The sequence below is a fragment of the Zonotrichia albicollis genome, chromosome 2, assembly GCF_047830755.1.
Source record: "Zonotrichia albicollis isolate bZonAlb1 chromosome 2, bZonAlb1.hap1, whole genome shotgun sequence".
Taxonomy (NCBI): Eukaryota; Metazoa; Chordata; class Aves; order Passeriformes; family Passerellidae; genus Zonotrichia; species Zonotrichia albicollis.
The window spans coordinates 92089432-92105694 of record NC_133820.1 but is presented as its reverse complement, the minus strand read 5'-3'; the positions used below and the strand labels follow the sequence as shown (position 1 = coordinate 92105694).

The 16263-nt window shown below is 37.1% G+C and overlaps 1 protein-coding gene across 2 annotated transcripts in view; it reads right to left on the bottom strand.

Moving 5' to 3' along the window:
* Positions 1-16263, bottom strand: part of TPP2 (tripeptidyl peptidase 2) — a 51200-nt gene that overhangs the window by 23786 nt on the left and 11151 nt on the right. For both annotated transcript variants that reach the window (XM_074535680.1, XM_074535681.1), the window contains exons 7-19: positions 15771-15925; positions 14717-14793; positions 14059-14186; positions 12160-12259; positions 10032-10180; positions 9789-9904; positions 8039-8207; positions 6034-6191; positions 5446-5522; positions 4523-4629; positions 3568-3722; positions 2382-2498; positions 716-816 (exon numbers count right to left, since the gene is read on the bottom strand). In XM_074535680.1, the coding sequence (XP_074391781.1) occupies positions 716-816; positions 2382-2498; positions 3568-3722; positions 4523-4629; positions 5446-5522; positions 6034-6191; positions 8039-8207; positions 9789-9904; positions 10032-10180; positions 12160-12259; positions 14059-14186; positions 14717-14793; positions 15771-15925 (1609 nt within the window). The remainder of the gene's footprint in view (positions 1-715; positions 817-2381; positions 2499-3567; positions 3723-4522; positions 4630-5445; positions 5523-6033; positions 6192-8038; positions 8208-9788; positions 9905-10031; positions 10181-12159; positions 12260-14058; positions 14187-14716; positions 14794-15770; positions 15926-16263) is intronic.

The window sequence follows — 16263 nt, the reverse complement described above, 5'->3', positions numbered from 1 at the left end:
ACAAGACAGAGCTAAAAGTCTCCACTCACAGGCCCAAATAATGGAAAACTTCAGATTACTGACCACTGTGAAATTACCTCAAAAGTACCACTTTATCCTTCTGAAGTGGGCAGCTTTAATCACTGCTGCACTGCCTAGAAATTTTCCAGCAAAATTCTTTCCCTAAATCAGCATGTGTTAAACTAACAAGGTAAACACAGTTTTCCCCAAAATATCTGCACCAGATTCTACAAAAATAGTTTAAATCAAGCAAGAGAAAGACAATGGTTTTCCCAGGCCAAAATTTGGCAGGATCCCAAGCAGCTGTTTAGGAAAAAAAAAAAAATCAAGCCAAATAAAACCCCAACAAAACAAAATGAAAAAACCAAAACAACAAATAGTACCACATAATAACTCCAATACCTCTAAAAATTTTTTTTCTTTAGATATTAAAGTACCTTTTACATCTAAGTGTCTGGAAGCAGTGGGATATCTTTGCAAATTTTTCTTCTTTCGAATTAGTTTAAGGAAAGTAATTTGTCTTGAAAGTCACCACAAAGAAGAGAATGCTGACGAATTAACTGATGCTGACAAATTAATTGATGCTTCCAAAGCTACTTTGAATTTGACAAGAATATTTTTGTAATCCTGAATTTCACTGCTAATGTGTTACTAGCTTAACCCTACATATGAGCAGTTTTCCCAGTCTCCAAAAACAGTTCCCCAGAAACTCTACCTGAGTGTTTGAACCCAGCTTTTCAGATTTATGCATGGAGCAATATCTTCGTATTTCAACAGGGACTGAACATCAAACCGTACGATGCCTTCTGAAGCGTGCTAGAAGAAGAGTACAGAATAATTATGTTTGTGCACTTACAACAGCAGATAAGGACCATCTATTATGATCCTCAAAAATACAACATAAGCTGTAGTTATTTATACTTTAGCAAATAATACTGTGTTATTTTGAAAGCGTCACAAGTGCATCTCTATTTTACAACAGCAGATAATACTGGGACTTGCAAAACTTATATAAATAAAACTTAAGCTTCACTTGCTCATCTTTTCATTTCCTAATTTAAATACTTTGTACAGAACTGGTAAGTCATACTACAGGCAAAACTGCATTTGTTTGTGCATTTAGGATGATTTACCTTAAATACGTAATTCAATATATACAATATAGAATATTAAAACAAGTATTTTGTGGCGCTTCCTAGGACTATTATTACAGAATAGATTAACTCTGAAAAAGAGAAACAATACTGCATACATAGACTTGATTATAGGCAAAATAATTCAAAAAGTTTATTTCCAGCAGTATCCCATGACAAAGGCACTAGTATATGAACACTATTGAAATTTATTTTATGGAAGTTACTGGTGCTCAAAAAGGAACATCAAGACTATTTGCATTCTCTTATTTTTCAGTGTCCATTATTCATTTGGTACAATTCTGCTGGGCTGGGGGCAGCTTCTGTGCACATCATTACCAACAGCTCTTTCTTTTTCTGTTCTACCAGTTCAAGACCCGGTACCTTGACACACTACCCACTCTTTCTTCCTCAGTTTATTCAGCTCTCAGAGCCTGAATACATCCAAATTCACCCACAGGAGAGCTCCAATTTGCTCTGGCCTTTAGCTGAAAGAAAGGCAGGAGCCAAGACAGATTGGCATGCTGCTGCTTCATGCAGGTACCAGCTCTCAGAGAGCACTCTCCTCCCTCAGGGAGGCAGTGCCAAGCCAAGGCTGCATAGGACAGCAAAGAACACAGGACCAAGACAAAGTACTCTAGATGTCACACTAACATTTTAAGCAACTTTTTCAATCCTTAAGTATCACAGACCATTAGGAATCATTACACTGCCCCACCCGCTGAACCTTCAACTGCCCTAAATGATGACTCAAGCCAATCACCACATCTTAACAGAACACTGAATAGAAAATAAATTTTAAGGAAATTTTACTCTGAATATGGTATGCAGAGTGCTGTTGCTTTAGCAATGGTAGCCTAGATATTTCAGTACAAGAACTGTGGTCCCAGCGAAGTTTATTTACATAAAACACTTCGTACTGTAAGCATATTTCTATTTTCAGCCTTTTACTATGTTTTATGTACTGGTGTTGAGTTTAGGTTTTTTGTTTGGTTTTTTTCCTTTCTTTTTTCACTAGTGGTTTATAATGAAAAGGTATAGAAAAAAAAAATCACAAATAATGGTAACTGGCATTTCTCTGGGACTGAACTCCAACTTAACAACTTTTAAGAAAGAACATGAAAGTCTCATGTACAAAAATACTTTCACTGTTTCTAAATTCAGGCAATAAGGAAGAAAAGCTGTTTTTTTTCCTGAGAAACCAAAGGATTTCACAGTAATTCAATATAAGCGCTCTGGAAAACTTACCATGTTTAGCTGAGGAGCACCACAAAGTACACCATGGAAAGAAATTGTGTAATTAATGCTAACATCACTAAGGCTTGCCCACCACCGAGCAACACAAAATTCAATGGTTTTTCCAGCCTGGGAGAGAAAAGCACAAAGTTAGACTCCAGCTCCCATCTTCCTCTTCTATTGACCCCAGCCTCCCAAAACCCAACCAAAACAAAAAGGACCGGAGTACAACTCAAAAAAGACCTCTTATGTCCAGTTTACTCCAACTGTATAGATTTGTAGAGTACCAAGTAAGACATTATACTTGGTTCAGAAAACATAAGACAATTCCAACAAAACAGCATGACTGAAAAATGCTTCAAAACAAGGAGTGCCAGGGTACACCCTACAGAGGAAGGTACTGCTTTTAAATGTTCTGTCTTCTATTTTTATCTCTCAAACTAGGCAGACAGGTTAGTTCATAGATCAGTTTCACGTGTGTCCCCTAAAAAATATGCATTAAAAAAAGAAATCTCACTCACTCCCTAAGTAAGATGACACAAAACTTGAGATGTGTTTTTGCCTGGTTGGTGGGGGCTTCTGGGTTTTTCTTTTTTTGGTTTTTAAATAACATGACAAAATAATGTGTCAATGGGACCGACACAGCTTATGGTCCTCCACCGGATATTTCCAGAGGGTAAGGGACTGAATTGCAGAGAAATTATAACTACTCTTTGGCATTAGAGCTATACAACTAAACCTAAACCCCTAAACTGCTAGCTCATTCCCTGACTGTTTTGACTCTTTGAGCTAGCATTATCCAAGGTAAGACTCCTGTACCTGGGATGTATGAATGTGAGCCAGTCAGTTACCCCTGGCTTCAAGATAAAGATGTCCCAGACTACTGCATTACTCACTAAAGGCAAAATATGCTAACTATCCAACAAGGCATAGCTCCCATTTGAAAGGGAAACAAACTGCTCTGCATGAACAAGTACAAACAAATTACAGAGATTAACATGTATTATATTACTAAATAACTCAGAAACATTAGCAAGCTGTTAGAGATCTTCTCAAAACTGAAAATCAGTTGAACTGACTACAGCAATAAACACAAAAAGTCTTGGGTTTGTGGGTTCTTTTAGGAAATTAAATCCCAAAAAAGTTGTTATACTGCACTGATACATTATTTTATTTACCCCACCCTAAGGTAACTTACTAAGACAGGAAATGCTTCAATCACTGAGCCTTTTTCTGGTAAGGATGAAAATTTGTAGAACTCATGACTTCTGTATGCTTTTTGCTTCACAAGTTGAACAGCATGAAGCACAAACTTGGCAGTCACATCAGCTGAACATGAACACACTGTCACTTCTAGATTAAAGAAAAAGAAACACAGTCTGAAGTCACAAGATTTTTTGGAAGAAAAGCAGAGAAACATTACTTTCACAAGTAATTTGTAATTTAAGAAGTTACGCAGTACCCAAAGTGGCTCCACATGTGAAAAATACTTATACATCAGTTAATTTCAAAAGCTCTTTCAGGTTAAAGGAAAACTAGCTAAGTTCAGAGGATGGTTAAAGAGAAATAAATCTCAATTAAACAGTGAAAATTAATCAGATAGTACAGATATATCACCTGTATAGGACAGACTGCTAAATTGCAAATTAAGAGTCCTATCACTAACTTCAGTCTGAATGAAAGATTTTTGAAAGGACTATTGTTTAGTAATCTCACAAAGAAAGACAAGGGGAAAAAAACCCTTTTTTCCCCTTCTTGCAAAACTATGAGCTTTTTACCCATTGTGAAAATCACATTTTCTTCAGTTATGACTTCTTTCAACACTACATCCATACACCTTAAAAACTAGGTAAGCCTCAGACAGCAATACTTTTCTATAAACATGGGGCATTCCTCCAGGCATAGGCAACCACTTTAGAATGTTATTGGCTGGTTTCTTTAAGACTTAGAATCAAGATCCTACTATACCAAAAACTATGAAATAACTCAAAATTACTAATTTAAGAGCTTAAAAATCAAACAAATATTTACATATTCATGGGCCAAAACCCCTTCAGTATTTATTCAGGCAGAACTCAAAATTATTTAAAACCAACTTTGTCAAGTCTGACAGATGCAATTTTTTATTTAGGTAATGTGGTCATTTTCCTTACCAGCCCATGTAGCTCCCTGGGGAACATCAATGAAGTGCCTTCGGATCTGACCAGGTTTAAAATGAACATCTGTGTATGTCAGGTCATAGCTTGATGATTCATCTACTCTGTATGTCAAAAGGAAACACAAATAGTAGTCAAACAAGCTGTGAAGCCAATTTTGGAAGGATTTTTAAATGCAAAAATACTCCAAAAGTGTGTACAATGAGGATATTTAGTCTTTAACACCAATTATATTAATCCTACTAATACAGAATCTGACAGTACAACATATCAAAAAGATTCAAAATGTCAGCTCCACCACACTATGTAAATACCATCCCAAAAATTACAGTGACTAAACAGAAATATCACAAAATCCTCATTTTCAGTGCATCTGTTTTTCCTGGCTGAGTGAATTGCCACTGAAGTGAGCTAAGGTATGGAAGTAGCAATATTTCCATGAATGAATGAGAGAACAGTTACTTTGTCTTTCCCCCTCAGGGCAGATTGTCCACCAAACAGGTTTAATAAAATATTCTCCTTCCTTATCAACATCACTTAAGTCTTATTTTTAATCCAATGATGGGCACCATACCAACTCTAAACTCACTGTATTGAAGTCATGATCAAAGACTATCCCAATGTATACAAGGGCCCAATAATGCCCTCTGGCTCCATGTACTCTAGTTCCCAGGCAGAAATGAAAAACCAAATTCCAGCTGACCTACACATATGAACAGGACATTGACTGATACTTTGGTCAACAAGCCAGAAGGCATCTGTATGCTGACAGAACAGGAAGCTGCTGCCACTGTGGCTAAGCCCAGCAGGACACACTGTTGTCATGGCCAAACTATTAAAAATGTCACAACTGCATAAGCCTGCTGTAAGAATTTTTTCAGGTTTTTGTAGAAACTCTCAAGAGTTTTGGATTTACTCACCTTGTTGGTATAACAACAGTGATTGGAACTCTGAACAAAGGGCCTGCATTAGGCATTGCTGTATCATATCCACACACCTAACAAAATAAAATACAACAACTCAATCTTTGGTCAAAAATCAAACTATAGAAGACAACATTCAACTTAAATCAGTTGCAAAGTATTTTGAATCTTTGTAGTAGTCACCAAGGAGAAAATGTCATTCGAGCACTGTCACCCTAGAAACAGCAAAACACCAACAATCACTGAGGAAAAGAAATATATTTTTCCCATTTTGACTCATTTCACCAGAGGGAAAAAACTTAATCAATAGTTATTCATTTGGCTTATGTTTACTATATGCTCTTATTTTTCAGAGATACTCAAAGTTCTACAGGCATGTGCTACATGTGCAACATTGTATAGCCCAACTATTGCCGAACCCTGGCTTCAATCTGTATAGACTAAAATACATTGTAGCACTACTTTATGTTCTGTAAAGCTCAAAGATTTTCTTTCCTTAAATATCATTTCCATAAAGAGTTGATAGAGACCCATAAGGACACACAAGGGCACAAGGTCTTGCTCAGAACACCAGTACTTCCATACCTCTGTATAATGTACTCCTCCATTCAGGCCACGTGGATCTACACGAATATTTATGTGTCGACACTGGTTCATGAGTTCTAAATGACTAGGACACTGGACCCATGGTGCATTAGAAGTCAAAGCTAAATGAAGCTGGAGAGATATTCTTTCTGTGTTTTCTGTCAGTAAACAAATTATAAAATCAATTCAGTAACAAAAACATGCGCACAGAGTCCACTGTAACAGCATTTGCCATTAAAATACACACATTGGTAAAATATTATGGGAACCAATTCCTTAGAGCCCCTGGATCTCTAACTCTGCACAAAGGGAGTGTTCTATATTACTTCTTTTAACTTGACAAAAAAAGAATAGCAACAGTAGGAAGTAAAACAAAGGTGGTATCCAGCTTTGAAATTCCTCTCCCCTGAAACAGTCAACCCTGACAAAGCCAAAGGCAGGCTGCTAAGCAAGGCTTCAGTTACTCACAACATAGTCTGGAAGCAAGTATAAACTTCCTTCTACAGATAAAGTGTCGCCTAATGCAGAGAAATACAATAAAAAGCAATCACATTGATTCTGAATGCTATGCTAATTATCAAACTACATTCTAAAGCATACTAAGTAAGAGGTAAAATCTATTAAAATTACTATGATAATCTAGTCAGATTTGGCAAACATACTGGCAGATTCTGCAAATTAGCTTTTATGCCAAAAACGCTACGCATTAAGGCACAGCTTCCAGAAAAGCATCCAGAGCAGTTGAAATGTTGAAATGTTTTAGTTATCAGCAGCCTCCTCCCACTCAAAAAATTAATGACACTTTGCACTTTTTTCTGTTTTAGTCCTAATTAAGCTTATCTTAATTTTCAGACATTTCATCATATCTAGATTAAGCAGAGAAAAGAACACTCTATTGTAAGTACAGCAGAAGCAATAAAAGCTTGAAGAGAGCTTCAACAGACAAACTGAGCCATCAGCCTCCCTAAACTCTTATTTAGAGTTTCTCAAACTCAGTCTTGTTGAAGACACCAGACACAGCACAGAAATAACTAGGGAAAACAGTTACCAGGGAAAACTAGGGAAACAACATCTATGCACCAGTGCCAGTCATTCATTGCAAATTCCTGTTTTTAGATTGCTTATTTCCTGCAGAAGTTTAGTGAACAATTATTTTGTGCCCCGTTAAATTTAAAATGCACTGACTGCAATGTAAGCTAAGTTATTCAGAGTCAGTAACCTGCCCTAATTCATACTCTTTCTGCCCCTAAATAAACTCATCCCTTTGTCACATGCCAACCTTCCTGATGACCACTGGTTTCAGGAAAGGAATAAACTCATTAACAAGCTCTCACACAGCTCCCTTTCTAAACACAACATAATTCAGTCTCAGTCAGTTCCAATTTGTATTAAATAAAGCAGGGCAAAAGGGTTTGCAGAAAAACAGGTTAAACTTTATTTTCATCTGCACAACTTATTTTTACCCTTTTAGTAATAAAAACCGTATAAATTCCTGTACTGCCCTTCTAAATCTAATCCATAGAAATTCCTGTATTGCCCTTCTAAATTCTAAATCTAGAATTTATAGTCTTTAAATAACTGAGAAACTAATTTCTGGGTAAGTGCTTTCATCTTTAGAACAATCATCAACCTTTGCCAGAAGTTATCTACAACACAAACCCTGAAGTTCCATAATTTCATTAAACATCAGGGATCTATGGTTACTCTTTGTTCCTCCAAAGCCTCCCCAACTTGATTTTAAATTTCTACAGAACAAAGAGATCTTTTTTTTCAGTGAGAGAAATCATTGAAGCAAGTCTCCCCAAACAACATGAAAGCCCTGCATGTAAGTCTGAGGTTGAAAAGGAAAAGTTGTTTATTTTGCATATCTTCCTTGACCATGAAACTATGGTTACACTGACTCCTTTTAAAGTACAGATTCCCATCACTCATCATTTCACAGCTTTTTGTGTCAAGTTTACATTTGTATTTCTCTGCACCTCCACCTGCTAAAGCTTTTTCCTACCTGTATTCTCAGGAAAGACAGGTTCTATGCCAACCCCATGATCAGATGGTGCCACTATCTGGGCTGGATCTCTGAGGTAGATTCCACGGTTGCTGCCGACAGTAACTGTGAAGCCGATGTTACTTGCGAATGATGAATTCTGAATGAGGTAGTCATAGGCTTTATCAACCTGTTAGAAAGAGCAAGTTCTAAATTAACAAATTTCAACTTAATAGCAATTTATGCATATTCTCTTCAATATGAAATGTTTAGCAAGCACAGTTAGAAACAGTGAAGTACCTCACATGCTACCTGAGCAACGTGTGATTGCACGACACTCAGTACAGAAAATGAGGCAATTTTCGCAGTCTGCAATGGCCAGAGAGACAGAAATGCCAGAACATTTGAAAAAACAAACAAGGCCAAGTCTCCTCTGCTACAAATACACAAGAAGATTCCTATTCAGACATTACAATGAAGAAGAGGACTTCAAGGCCCAAACCTACTATTCTAATTTATTTTTTTTGTAGGTGGAGCAACACTAGTTAAAACATTTAAAACTTTTATACTATAAGAAGCTGAGCAATTAAAAAAAAAGGGCAATGGAATACCCATGCAAGTCTTATATATTCACATGAAGTAAAAGAATCAGGTCATGAAATCCAGCTCTGGGTTTAAATACATGAGATGTCACAATCAACTCACATAAAAAATTAATCTTCCTGTTTTAAAAATATACCTTTCCACCTCACTTGCTATTTTACTGGCTACAAAAATCTTAAATTCTCTTCTACTTGACAGAAAGGTACCTTCACCAGTGAAGATTAGGGGACTCTCCTTTGAGACAAGTGGACATACAACACCTCATCTCCGAGATCAATTCTAATCACATTTTAGCACATGATTTAATCATAGGCTACTAAAACACCAAGTATGATTGGTGCATTCTATTTTTGATTTGATATGGCTACAACCACTGCTGCCTTCTGCATCAAACTCAGCATTACAGATGTGCTTAATAGGCATTACCTACTAGGTTCTAGCATCTCCAGAACTTGAATTTTGGACTAAGCATTTAATAGCTGGCATTTTGAAGCACAAGAAAAAAAATCTTAGTACTTTCTATTAGACTAGGACAGGAGTGACTGTAGGCAATAACCATGCCCAGCTCTGTAAGAGCATAAGCTAATGCATAGGGATACAGTCAGTATGCCTTTACCATACACAGGATCACATCACAGATTTCCAAACGACTCTGAAGCCCACAAGAAACGATGAGCACTCAGACTGTTCAGTGCAGGCCTGCAGCAAAGTCACTGTACAACTGCAGCTGTACCTCTCTGTGAACCAGCGTGGGTATCTGTTTTCACTGCCCAGAACTTACAGACCCAGCTTTTGTCTGGACAGAACAAGTTCTGCTGTCTCTGACAATACTTAAAAACATTTTTCAACATTAGTACAGAATCTAGGCGCCCATGTGGCGCCTCAATCCACATGTGGGTGATAAAAGCCTACATGCCACTTGTATGTCCATGTATCTTTTTGATCAGCCTAAGAATGTGTCCAGTTATCACATTTATTTTACAGTAACTACATGCTGAAACTAGAAGAACCTTCTCATTCCTCCTCCTCTCCCACTGTGAGATTTGAGAATCAAGTAGGATGGAACAAACTGAGTGAGATCACCTTAAAAGCTGTTCTGGCTGTTTTGTGGGTTAGTTTTTCACCAGCAGTTATTTATATTATACTGGGATTTTTTGCTTTCAAATACCTGAATAATACCATGTCCTTGTGCAAATACTTCTATGTTTTCAGCTTTCACTGCAGTATTTTCTAATGCTCTTCTGACAGAATGAACAGTGTAATGAACATTATTAGCTTTGAGTCCTGAAATAAAAAATAAGAGTGTTACTAGATACAACAAAATATTTGAAAGTGACAGCATTTTTTAAGAGGAAAAAGTATCTAACCTCTTTTAGATGATGCATCTATGTTTAACATTGTAGCACTTTACCTGACAACACTAACGCAATGCCTCCACATGCATTGGGAGAAGACATGGATGTGCCATTCATGAGCTGTGTTCCTCGCAGAGTCCAGTTTGGAACTGAAGCAATAGCACCTCCTGGGGCACTGATACTTACTCCAAGGGCTCCATCAGTGCTAGCATTAAAAAGCAATGGTTAAAACACAATTTTTTTTTTTTTTTTGCACAATTTAAGATAAAGTTGTCACTACATTTAAAAAAAAATTCGCTTTAGAGAATACTCACTGCACTTTACTTCAGTAAATCCATTAACCCATTGAACCTAAGAAAAAGCATGCCACCAACTAACAATTTAAAATGTCATGCTAATCATCAGCTGTGCCTGTTTCACAGTGAGAGGTTTCTAAATTTTCCACTCCTTCAATATTTTCCACCAGGCTTGAGCTTAGCCAGCAGAATACTTTCTGGGATTTGAATTACAAAACACACACAAACTAACCTATTAAACACTTCAATAAATAAATTCATATTCCACATAGCCTATTCAATGGTTATTACTTCTAAAGAAAAATAGTAAAAGGAGGAGGAAGGCTAGAAAAGATCCAAAACCTAGACTTCTAATTTTGCATGCTGATAGTTCACTACCAGGTTAAGTTTTGAATTTACAAGCCTGAAACAAGAGGGCAAAGGGAGAACACATAAAAAGTAATGTCAAGACGTATGTCAGGATCAGCTGGGCCTGATCCCTAAACCCCACTTCCTCTTTCACATGCATATTTAAGAACAGAGCAACTGTGTGCCTATGGCACAGCTAGAATAGCATCTAGTTTCCAACTCTGTGAGCCAGATATGCTCCATCTTTCTTGCTCTGGATAGACAAAAATTGCACTGCTTGAATAAGGACAGCCCTGCGCCTGAGGTATTTAGTTCTGTAGAGAGGCAGGATATTTTAGGGTACTTATATCCCACACTAACAGCTTCATATGTCTAAAATCCATCTGAAATCAGAATATTCCAAGTATGAAACAGCAATCTGACGTTTGGACATATTTTATGACAGCCATATATAAACCCATAAAAAGGTTCTGCATCCCAACACCTTGGGACAAGCAGTGCAGAGCACATCTGCCTGAAAGCCTCTACTGCTTACTGGGACAGACTGATCCCTACATCAAGACTGCTCTAGCAAACCTCAGGAACTCTCCAGTCATCTGCATACTGCACCCTAAACAAGGAGAATCCTCCTTCGGCCAGACTTGGCCTTTCAGCTGACTATTTTACAGGGCACAGTGACTAAGCACACAAAAAGTGATGTGCGTGTGTGCGTGTATGTCTGTGTGTCTATCAAAATTAATTACAAATCAATCTTCCTTTCTCAGCTGAGGGCAGAGAGCACATTTATCTTTTCCCTACACAAAACATGACAATCCTTCATAGTAAGATTCTTGAAACAATATACTTGCTGGTAAATATAAACACCAGAACAGCTAGAGAACAACTGCAAAGTCTAAACACAAGCAAGAACTCAAGAAAAGATGCTACTATTTTTTTTTGTCTATCACATTACTATCAGATGCTTCTGAGAAATGAAATAATTGGTGTTTACACTGCCCTTAAAATTTCTTTCACACATATTTCAGAAAATTTTCTGCAGTGTAAGGCAGAAAGCAATTTTTTCTGCCTACTCACACCTCTACTGAACTCAAACAAAACCCTTGAGTAAATTACACCATCACAGCAATGTCACTGTCACAGAACTAACACCACTGCAGTAACAGTATTTATTTTAATCTTCATCACTTATTGGACATTTAACTTCACCACACTAACCTAACGAAATAAATGCTAAAGAAAAAAAGTAAACAAAAAAAACCCAAACAAATTTCCAGACAACCTTTCAGTAACGTTTATCATCTTTGAATAGATCTGCATCCAAATACTTTGCTGGAAAATACAGGCTGTGCTGAGGCCTGTATTCCCTCTCCTCCAGGAGTTCTAGATCCCAATATATAAAAGTGTTACCAGAAGAGCAGGCTAGTTATGCTCTTTTCACAGGGAAGAAATACATTCATTTTGGTATTAGTGACCCAGTTTAGATTTTTGAGTTATATCACCTGAACCCCAAAGTAATCAATTTTCTTGGAATATAACCTACCTAGGCCCTCTGGATGACCAAGTGTACTGATTTGCTGGCAGTTTTTCTCTCAAAGAGTATTCAGCAACCATCATGTCAGGTGACACGTAGGCACCAACACCTGTAAAAAACATTCAAGAGTTTTAGATGTAACATAAATTTTTATTAAGAACTAAAGTAAAATTCTTCTGTGGTTTTAACTCTTCATGAGAAGAATTCTTGCCTGACATTTAAAATGGAAACACATTTTCCATCTCATTAAATCCAGATATTTTTGCAAGGCAAGTGTAAAGCTTCATGCTATGCAGTAACAATGCTGATGGGCACACTGTATAATAGTAAAATATCATGCAAACTTCCAAGTTTCCCTTTTATTCAGCTGGAATACAATCTTATACACTTCTTTCTCAACAGGTAACTCATACATTTCTTCTCCCTCTCCCGCACCTTCTTCCTCTGTTTCCACTGCTCTGCCATAAACTACAACAACTGCACATCAGAGCAATCCATGTGAACTGGTTCATGTGGCTCCCAGCTACATCCCCTGGAGTGGCCACATCCACACATCTCACGCAGGAAACAGTCTTTACTGGGTATCAGTTCCAAGTACATAGAGTATGTTAAACAGCTACATCAAAGGTTGATAAAGTAGCAATTGTAGAAGAGAATGCCAAGGATGCACACTGCAGCTATGATTTTGTTTACAGCACAAGCACTACCATGGTGGTACAAAACTACCATACCAAGCTGACAAATTTGGCAAGGCTGTCTCTGTGTGAACTAAGCCAACCTGTCAGCTGTATTTTGCTTTACCCTCAAAAAACAAAAACTCTATCTGGTTCACTCCAGATGGAGGACAGGAGCAAACTACTTGGCATGCAGAGTGAATAATCACACTGTCTCTAGAGTGATACAACTAAGCTGAATTGACAGAGTAGATGCACTGTAAGAGCAAAGCCAGTGCAGACCTGAAAAGAGCTCGTTAGTTCCAGTTCCAACCCCCAGTCTCAGTAGAGAATTAATAGCAGATTAACTTGCAGAAAGTAATCAGCATTAATTCTACTAGCTGCCCTGGAATAGCAGCTCTCCAGCTTCCAAGGTTTCATGCTAGTCTCCTTACATACTGGTCTCCTTGCATAAGAATTCTGACACTTAAAAAGCATCTTGTGTAATGAAGCAGTGAGACAATAAAGGATTTATTTATTTCATTAAGACTAAGGAAGTTACCCCTGAATGCCAGACATTTTGCTGAATCTTATAACTCAATATATTAGCCTATCAGAAAAAGAATTTTAATGACAGTAATAGACTTGCACAGCAGTGACACTGCAGCTGGAAAAATTCCTCCCCTACATGAGGACTTGCCTAGATCCTAGCATGGGATTATTTTCTATCCAAATTAAAAACATCTGTTCCACTTAAAATAAAAATTAGAGTATCTGATGAAGACAGATGATCGAAAACTGTAGTTCTTACAGTTCAAAATGCATTGCAATACTTTCCAGAAGATTAATTAGAATCCAACTTAGAATCATATTTTCCTAAGTTGCATTCACCAGCAGCTATGGGTTGGAGCAAAGTGGTGTGCTTAGATAGTTAGAGTTTAAAAAGTAATCCTGAAATATTCAAGTAAGTCAGACCAAACATTTCTTTTGCAAATTTTATACTAAGCCACATTAAATCTAGATCATTTGCCTCCCACCTCTTTTCTACATATGTAAGGTCTTGAATTGTAAGAAGATAACAATCTAAATTTGTATACCTAAGCATAGAGCAAGTGCTTCTCTCAGAATTAACCTTGTAGCACAGCAGGCAATTTTTTAGATTTTAGCTCAGCAATCAAACATGGCACAAAAGTACAAAGTTTGAAAAGATAGAAGCTGAATAATGTCAAAAAACTTGCCTAAATGAATTATTTACCTATTACACTAGATGTAGTTCCACCAGGACATCCAACTGTAGAAAGGCAAGGACCATTATTTCCTGCACTTGAAACATAGATTACATTGTGTTTCCACACTGCTTCATTAATCACTTCACAAATTCTCCTAAAGAAAGAAATGAATCATTTACTCAACAATATAGCTTTCTTCCACAGGACAAAGCTCCCGTTTCTAGTACAACCTCTGACCATTCACCAAACAAGGAAACTTATGCAGTCTGCTTCCCACACCTAGCAGAGGCGGTTCCAGTACAGAAGCTGACCACAAAAACATCTTCTAGTTTCAAAAAGGAATGAAAATTATGTAGTGATCCTAGGTCTTCAAAAAATACCTCACACATCATGTGGTGTTGCAACTATAAAAGTTCTTTATTATGCTAAAATATTATTTGTGTATGTGTTATAAATCTGTGAATTATATATTTATATACATATTATAAATGAAAAGCTTTTTCAGTGTGTTTACCTCTTTCAAAGCCAGTTTAAAACTTATACTGCACAGTTTTTAACTTATGAATCATGCGAGGAATCAAGCTTGGATGGTTCACTCTTAGCCACTAGCTGACTTACAGAAAACTCAACAAATACAATTCCACCTCTGCGAAATTAAAATACTTTAACTACAGTACTACTCACCCAGAATTTGGCCAATGAGTTGCTTCTCCATAGCTGTAGTTGACAAGATCACATTTGTATTTTATTGTTTCTATCATCTGATAAAGTAAAAATGGAAGTCAAAATATGTGCTAGTCAAAGAATGAAAGTGACTTCAGGAATGACAGAAAACATCTGCTTAAATTGATTTGCTACGTATCTCAGAAAGATAGATAAATCTCTTGAATCTAGAAAATAATTTACTGCAGCCAGATAAGTGCTATTTTCCCAAAGAACTAAGAAAATTATAAAACCTGTTCCCTGAAAAGCCTTATTCTTTCCATGTTCCCAGTTATAAATCAAGACATTATCCTAAGAGAAAACTGCAGACAGCACTACTATTGTCTCAAGAACATAAAATTCTCCTTTCCTGTGCAGTTTGATTGAAACACAAAAAGTTGCAAAAAAGTTACTGTTCATGTTGCTACATCAAAATATCCTATGGACCACAACATAGTCTTTTCACATCCTTTTCTTAAGTAAAATCTTTCCTTACCAATTCATTATACAGAAAAGCTCTTGGGTCTTTCATCACTAAAAGGAATGCTGTTTTTCCTCACGCTTAAGAAAAAGAGTTAACACAAACATAGGTAGATACTTGCCACTATTCTAGATTTATTCTAGATGTGAGTAACTATAAAAGATACACTGACAACACAAAGAACTTTATCCAATATGCAAGTAACTGCTCTCATGCACCAACCTAGTCAGACACTGCAAGTCTGTTAGCCTGGAGAAACTCTAAGAGCTCTATGCAATAGAAGTTTTGTTTTATATTAAAACACCAGTCTTACAATATGCTTTAAAATACATTCTAGTTGGTTTTAGGTGTTTTGGCTGTGTTATTTATTGCTTAAGGGTTTGTTTTTTTTGGGGGGGAGTAGCTTGGTTTTTTTTTTAATTTTTGGTATTTTTGTTGGAAATACTGTAGAACCATAAAAACAAAGCCTATAAACAAGTAGGGCATGAAGTTTCACAATATTCTACACTTAAATCACACAGCTGAGATTAATAATTTATTCAGTGAAACACCCACAGCTCTTATGAGACCAGTGCCAGTTTCCATTGTACTCAGTCTCGTATCACCAATCTTGATTGCAAGAATCTGAGCTCCAGGAGCCACACCATTCCGTTCTGGTTCGTCTGGAAAGTATCCAGCTGCAATACTAGCCACATGTGTCCCATGTGCTCCTGTGCAAAGGAAAAGTATGTTTTTTCAGTGGACTTCATTTGTAAGAATTATGCTACAGCTCAATTAATTTTCACTTATTGAGTTGTAAGCACATAAATCCAGTCAGCGGCCAGTCACCAGTGCTGCTGATACCAAAAGGGTGACAGCGTTCACCAGGAATCAGCAGTGGAGCCAGATCTGTTCAATATTTTATGATGGTCTGGACAAGGGGATTGAGAGTATCCTCAGTCACTGTGCAGACAGGCTGGGCAGGAGTGCTGATCAGCTGGAGGATAGGGAGGCTCTACAAAGGGATCTGGACGGGCTGGATCAATAGGCTGAGGCTAACTGTATGAGG